Source organism: Eptatretus burgeri, chromosome 16 (assembly GCF_056783735.1).
Source record: "Eptatretus burgeri isolate ZD-2024b chromosome 16, Ebu_testis_v1, whole genome shotgun sequence".
In the NCBI taxonomy this organism is placed as follows: domain Eukaryota; kingdom Metazoa; phylum Chordata; class Myxini; order Myxiniformes; family Myxinidae; genus Eptatretus; species Eptatretus burgeri.
The window spans coordinates 505,851-513,350 of NC_140976.1; the positions used below are offsets into that span (position 1 = coordinate 505,851).

At 47.2% G+C, this 7,500-nt stretch overlaps 3 protein-coding genes across 3 annotated transcripts in view; all 3 read right to left on the reverse strand.

Annotated features, from left to right (window-relative positions):
• The window catches only part of LOC147010289 (uncharacterized), a 65,055-nt gene extending 62,892 nt beyond the window's left edge, over positions 1-2,163 (reverse strand). Inside the window, exon 1 of the mRNA XM_085859034.1 lies at positions 1,993-2,163. Within this exon, the coding sequence (XP_085715160.1) occupies positions 1,993-2,053 (61 nt within the window). The 5' untranslated portion in view covers positions 2,054-2,163. The remainder of the gene's footprint in view (positions 1-1,992) is intronic.
• Positions 2,164-2,597: 434 nt separating this feature from the next.
• LOC147010290 (uncharacterized) lies at positions 2,598-3,988 on the reverse strand. The gene is made up of 2 exons (XM_085859033.1): positions 3,440-3,988; positions 2,598-3,393 (listed from the first exon to the last, which is right to left on the reverse strand). Exons 1-2 carry the CDS (start codon positions 3,986-3,988, stop codon positions 2,689-2,691), a joined length of 1,254 nt encoding a protein of 417 aa, XP_085715159.1. The 3' UTR covers positions 2,598-2,688.
• Positions 2,598-7,500, reverse strand: part of EXOC1 (exocyst complex component 1) — a gene marked incomplete at its 5' end in the record, with an annotated part of 84,156 nt that continues 79,253 nt past the window's right edge. The window contains 2 exons of the mRNA XM_085860330.1: positions 2,598-4,888; positions 5,465-5,659. Of these exons, the coding sequence (XP_085716456.1) occupies positions 4,736-4,888; positions 5,465-5,659 (348 nt within the window). The remainder of the gene's footprint in view (positions 4,889-5,464; positions 5,660-7,500) is intronic.

Sequence of the window (7,500 nt, forward strand, 5' to 3'; positions counted from 1 at the left end):
AGGGAGACAGTTCTACATGTTTGAACAATTGTATTCAAACTTGATTACCGCCTCCCATGTCCAAGGACGTTAGCATGTAGCAGGTGGAGAAGACTGTATTGTTTTACCTTGCTTGTACAATGACGTGAGCACATATCAGTGGGGGGGGGGGGGCTTGTCTACCTGTACAGTACATACTCTACATTTTACATGTAGGATATTAACATGTATCAGGGGAATACTTGTACATACTACCTCTACCTTTTATGTAGGATATTAACATGTATCAGGGGAATACTTGTACATACTACCTCTACCTTTTATGTAGGATATTAACATGTATCAGGGGAATACTTGTACATATTACCTCTACCTTTTATGTAGGATATTAACATGTATCAGGGGAATACTTGTACATACTACCTCTACCTTTTATGTAGGATATTAACATGTCTCAGGGGAATACTTGTACATACTACCTCTACCTTTTATGTAGGATATTAACATGTCTCAGGGGAATACTTGTACATACTACCTCTACCTTTTATGTAGGATATTAACATGTATCAGGGGAATACTTGTACATACTACCTCTACCTTTTATGTAGGATATTAACATGTATCAGGGGAATACTTGTACATATTACCTCTACCTTTTATGTAGGATATTAACATGTATCAGGGGAATACTTGAACATACTACCTCTACCTTTTATGTAGGATATTAACATGTATCAGGGGAATACTTGTACATATTACCTCTACCTTTTATGTAGGATATTAACATGTATCAGGGGAATACTTGTACATACTACCTCTACCTTTTATGTAGGATATTAACATGTATCAGGGGAATACTTGTACATACTACCTCTACCTTTTATGTAGGATATTAACATGTATCAGGGGAATACTTGTACATATTACCTCTACCTTTTATGTAGGATATTAACATGTATCAGGGGAATACTTGTACATACTACCTCTACCTTTTATGTAGGATATTAACATGTATCAGGGGAATACTTGTACATACTACCTCTACCTTTTATGTAGGATATTAACATGTATCAGGGGAATACTTGTACATATTACCTCTACCTTTTATGTAGGATATTAACATGTATCAGGGGAATACTTGTACATACTACCTCTACCTTTTATGTAGGATATTAACATGTATCAGGGGAATACTTGTACATATTACCTCTACCTTTTATGTAGGATATTAACATGTATCAGGGGAATACTTGTACATACTACCTCTACCTTTTATGTAGGATATTAACATGTATCAGGGGAATACTTGTACATACTACCTCTACCTTTTATGTAGGATATTAACATGTATCAGGGGGAAAGCGTGTTGAGCTGTCTGTCGTCGTTGCTATCTGCTTCAGTTCGTGTCCTCCTGTAATTGAACCACCCTCGGCCGATGTTTCATGTGATTAACTGCAAGTGTAATTATACGGTTCAATCCACCAGTTTTTGTTGATAACACGTGTGTGAGGATTAAATTGCCCAAGGTGGATCATTGAAATTATTGTCGTAGTGGGAACAACATGGAACAAGTTTTGTTTGTTTTTTAATTTAATTCGTGAATCTCCTCCACATTTGGGACAATGGTCATTACAATCGAGTGAAAAGATTGAGGGGAAATCAAGCTCAAATTGTTTGGGTGTCCACACAACAACAACATGACATGTCCTTCTATATGCGAACCCACGTTTAGACAAATCGTCTTCAAATGAACAACGTGTCATGTCTGCATGAGCAAGCATCAAGCAAGCAAGAAAACAGAACAAGACTATTCCATGGAAAGAAAAACAGAAACGGGGAAATCAATGCTTTTAATAAGGAAGAATAACAACAAAATTACGCCTCGAGGGAGGGCAGCAGCGCTCAGCACCCGCACGCAACCTGACCCAGTGGCTTGTTTCGCTCAGTGTGGATCAAATCCCAGAGATCCACGTCAACAGCATCTCCATTCGTGGGAACAGATAACTCACTCACCGCACGGTCGGAACCAGCAAATGCTGAACACGCACAGCACGTAAAGCGTTCGGATGGACATGGCACCAGAAGACTGCACAGGATTTTGTCTCAAATGCAAAGATGCCCGGACGCACCACGCCCAGCATTCACAACCCGTCTCTGGCTTTGCAAGCCACACCCACACGCTCCGAATAGCCGGCCACGCCCATAACCACGCCCAGCATTCACAACAACCCGTCTCCGGCTTTGCAAGCCACACCCACACGCTCCGAATAGCCGGCCACGCCCATAACCACGCCCAGCATTCACAACCCGTCTCTGGCTTTGCAAGCCACACCCACACGCTCCGAATAGCCGGCCACGCCCATAACCACGCCCAGCATTCACAACCCGTCTCTGGCTTTGCAAGCCACACCCACACGCTCCGAATAGCCGGCCACGCCCATAACCACGCCCAAATGCCCTCGTTTTACCAAGCTGCAGAGGTCCCGCAACAGGTAATACTCTTTTCGAGATTTTCAAGGTGGATCGGGATGTGGTGCAAACAAAGTACCGCATACATTTATAAACACCATGCTGCAAATCAAATGGCCTGGAGTGCAGTCAGTGAGACGGACACCTCGTTGTGATAATGTATGATTGGTAATTTATTTGACATGCTCAGATAATGGTGACAAAGGCAACGCAAAATGATACACCAAATCACAACGGCATTCATCTCCACACCACCCCCGCCCCCATGCCCACGGGGAAATTAACAAGTGTGCAAACGGGCACAAAGGCAAACAAAGGTGGACAAACAGGCAGACAGACAAAAGTGGACAGAGAGGCAGAGACAGGTGGACAGATACGCAGAGAAAAGCAGACAGATGGGCAGACGAAGGTGGACAGAGGGGCAGACGAAGGTGGACAGATGGACAGAGACGGCCAGACAGAGAGGCAAAGACGGCCGGACAGAGAGGCAGACAAGGGCGGACAGAGAGGCAGAGAAGGGTGGACAGAGAGGCAGAGAAAGGCAGATAGGCGAGCAGAGAAAGTCGGACAAACAGGCAGAAAAAAGCGGACAAACGGGCCAAGAAAAGTGGACAGAGGCAGAGATAGGCAGATAGAGAGGCAGAGAAAGACGGACAGATTGGCAGAGAAAGGCGGACAAATGGACAGAGAAAGGTGGACAGATGGGCAGACAAAGGCGGACAGAGGGGCAGAAAAAGTTGGACAAATGGGCAGAGAAAAGCAGACAGATGGGCAGAGAAAAGTGGACAGATGGGCAGAGACAGGTGGGCAGAGAGGCAAGGACGGGCAGACAGAGGCACATACAGGTGGACAGAGAGACAGACAGATGGACAGAGAGGCACATACATGTGGAGAGAGAGACAGACAGGCGGACAGAGAGGCAGAGACAGGTGGACAGAGAGGCAGACACATGTGGACAGAAAGGCAGAGACATGTGGACAGAGAGGCAGACACATGTGGACAGAAAGGCAGAGACATGTGGACAGAGAGGCAGAGAAAGGTGGACAAATGGGCAAACAATGGCAGATTGATGGGTAAAGAAATGCGGACAGATGGGCAGACAGACGGGCAGAAAAAGGCGGAGAGCAGAGAAAGGTGGACAGATGGGCAGAGACAGGTGGATCGAGAGGCAGAGACATGTGGACAATGAGGCAGAGACATGTGGATAGAGAGGCAGAGACAGATGGACAGAGGCAGAGACAGATGGACAGAGAGGCAGAGAAAGGTGGGCAAATGGGCAAACAATGGCAGATTGATGGGCAAAGAAAGGCGGACAGATGGGCAGACAGACAGGCAGAAAAAGGCGGACAGAGGGGCAGAGAAAGGCGGACAGAGGGGCAGAGAAAGGCGGACAGAGGGACAGAGAAAGGCGGACAGATGGGCAGAGAAAGGCGGACAGATGGGCAGAGAAAGGCGGACAGATGGGCAGAGAAAGGCGGACAGATGGGCAGAGAAAGGCGGACCGAGAGGCAGAGACATGTGGACAATGAGGCAGAGACATGTGGTTAGAGAGGCAGAGACATGTGGACAGAGAGGCAGAGAAAGGTGGACAAATGGGAAAACAATGGTAGATTGATGGGCAAAGAAAGGCGGACAGATGGACAGACAGACAGGCAGAAAAAGGCGGACAGAGGGGCAGAGAAAGGCGGACAGATGGGCAGAGAAAGGCGGACAGATGGGCAGAGAAAGGCGGACAGATGGGCAGAGAAAGGCGGACAGATGGGCAGAGAAAGGTGGACAGATGGGCAGAGAAAGGCGGACAGATGGGCAGAGAAAGGCGGAGAGATGGGCAGAGAAAGGCGGACAGATGGGCAGAGAAAGGCGGACAAATAGGCAGAGAAAGGCGGACAGGTGGGCAGAGAAAGTTGGACAAACGGGCAGAGAAAGGCAGACAGATGGGTAGGGAAAAGTGGACAGATGGGCAGAGAAAAGTGGACAGATGGGCAGAAACAGGCAGGCAGAGAGGCAGAGACAAGCGGATAGAGATTGAGACACAAATACAACTTTTAAATCAACATCACATTGTAGCTCTTATGAAAGATCGGACATTGAGGACTTGGTCTGTTGTTAGTACAAATGCATCGTCACAGGCAGGTTGTTCTCGGCACCAACCGTCAGACTGGTCATCTTCCACCGTCCATCACTGAGCTTTTCCAAGAGCCTTATTTTCTTCACTAAATGTGGAAACAAATGCACAAACTCTACATCACCTTTCCTCCTTTAATGGTTCGAGATCACAGGTCCACAGCTAATGAGACTGTGCAATGCTAGAGAAGTACTCAAGCATATCATTAATGGTGAACTCCATACAAATCCCAGAACCAGGATAACACCTGGCGATCAACTCCTCAAAGTGCTTGTACTGTCGGATAAACTCTTCCTGCAAAGAACGCCACACGACCTGCCACACAGGGAGACACCCTCAATGCACCTTAAAATGCAGTTCACCGACACACAACATACCGTGTGCAGTGTGCCTTATGTCAAACACCAGCAGAACACACACGTCTGCGATCCATATTTTTATTTATATACATTGATCTAAGTTGAGTGGAGGTGTTTGTTCATTCATCACGCACGGGACAAAGACATTAAGAAACACCAGTATCCTTTCATATTACTTGGGAGGATAAGAGTAGAGAATGAACAAACACATTTGGGATGTGGGATTCAAACCTGGGTACCCAACACCCCGAGCTGCAGGTTGAGATTGGATTGGTAAAACATCTCAAGTTTTCTGGGTAAAATGAACTTTGAACTCAAAGTACGTGCTGAAGACTCAATAATACAACAACAAGGTCTGGAACCATTGCATTGCACCACAGGTATATCAATGCTCACCCAGTCTCAACGATCTGGCTGAGCATTGAGAGAACAAACACCAAACCCCTTAACCTGACACCACCACTTTGTCAGGCACAGCAACAGAACCTGAATGATCTGCAGTGACGTGCGATATATTTCATCAACAACATACCTGAAGCAAATTCTCTTCCTCACAGAAATGCTTCTCCACTTTGCGATACAGGTTTTCGAGTCCCTTCTTCACCTCCTTGCCTGGGTACTCTCGCAGTACTTTACGAAGCTCTTGCTTGCTGAATGCCAGCTGATAACCAACCTCATCCTCCTTCACGCCTTGTGCAACTCGAACCTCAACCCCCTCAAAGAACTCCTGAAAGGGACAGGCAAACAAATCGAACTAATAATGAAACAAATAAAAAGCAAGAAATAAAAACAACCAACAACAAAAAGACCAGCCTCAACGGTCAGCCATCCTGATCTGCATGCCAAGGTCACAGCCTGTGGCAGACGAGGCCTTCATACCTCCTTTCCTGGCATAATGGACACCAGGCTTTCAATGGAATAGTCTGCTCTCCCATTGGAACCTGGAATGCACTGGACTGACTCGTATTCCTCATCTACATAAATGACCTGGATGATGCTCTGGAAAACACTCATCCTTTTTGCAGATGACTCCAAAAGGATCGTCAAATTAACCCACCCACCTGTCTATTTCCATGGTCAGTCAATAGATGAGATTTAAACTCTTGAACCTGTAGGCCTCACCATCAACCTTTACCTCTATTGGGCTTGTGAGGAATTAAATCTGTTGTCCAAAGACAACCAGAGACTAGTCATTCTCTGTTGTTCCAAGTCATTCCTTGAAAGATCAGAAATACTCACAGCCCAACAAGGCTTTTGTCCATAGCTCGATGGGGTACTATTCTCCCCCTGTTGGCTGGTGCCCCCCCCTCCCCACAAAACAGCTGTCTTTTATGGATTCTGTGTAATCGAAAGCCCAACGTTATTGGCATCTTCCACAATAAGGACGAGCACAAGGTCTGTTACACTCACACCACAGACTGCCTCCGGCGTAGCTCCCTCCACTCTTTCAGTCCTCCGACCATTCCGAGCTCCAACAGTAATCCTTCCGAGTTCAATTCCCAAAATTCAGGCTTTCCGCGAATCTTTTCTACCATCTGTCAAACTTCCTTCCAGAGATGGTTCAATTCCAATCTTCACTCCAAAACTTGTGGATCACCATCTCATGTCAGGTGGTGTGTATCACCATCTCATGTCATCCCCAATTTCCATCCAAAATAACCCTTTCTAACTCAATGCCCTGACTTGCAGTTTGCTGTGTTTCCTTATTCTCTTCCTCTCTTCTTCTCTCTTCCTCTATCTATTCCCCTGCCTGTCCATGACTCTGTCTCGTTCGTTCGTGTGCTCTCTCTCTCTCTCTCTCTCGTCCGTCTATCTCTCTATCTCTCTATCTCTCTATCTCTCTCTCTCTCTCTCTCTCTCTCTCTCTCTCTCTCTCTCTCTCTCTCTCTCTCTCTCTCTCTCTCTCTCTCTCTCTCTCTCTCTCTCTCTCTCTCGTCCCCTCTCTCTCGTCCCCTCTCTCTCGTCCCTCTCTCTCGTCCCCTCTCTCTCGTCCCCTCTCTCTCGTCTCCCTCTCTCTCGTCCCCTCTCTCTCGTCCTCTCTCTCTCTCGTCCTCTCTCTCTCTCTCTCTCTCTCTCTCTCTCTCTCTCTCTCTCTCTCTCTCTCTCTCTCTCTCTCTCTCTCTCTCTCTCTCTCTCTCTCTCTCTCTCTCTCTCTCTCTCTCTCTCTCTCTCTCTCTCTCTCTCTCTCTCTCTCTCTCTCTCTCTCTTCTCTCTCTCTCTCTCTCTCTCGTCCTCTCTCTCGTCTCTCTCTCTCTCTCTCTCTCTCTCTCTCTCTCTCTCTCTCTCTCTCTCTCTCTCTCTCTCTCTCTCTCTCTCTCTCTCTCTCTCTCTCTCGTCCCCTCTCTCTCGTCCCCTCTCTCTCGTCCCTCTCTCTCTCTCTCTCTCTCTCTCTCTCTCTCTCTCTCTCTCTCTCTCTCTCTCTCTCTCGTCCCCTCTCTCTCGTCCCCTCTCTCTCGTCCCCTCTCTCTCGTCCCCTCTCTCTCGTCCCCTCTCTCTCGTCCCCTCTCTCTCGTCCCTCTCTCTCGTCCCCTCTCTCTCGTCCCCTCTCTCTCGTCCCCTCTCTCTCGT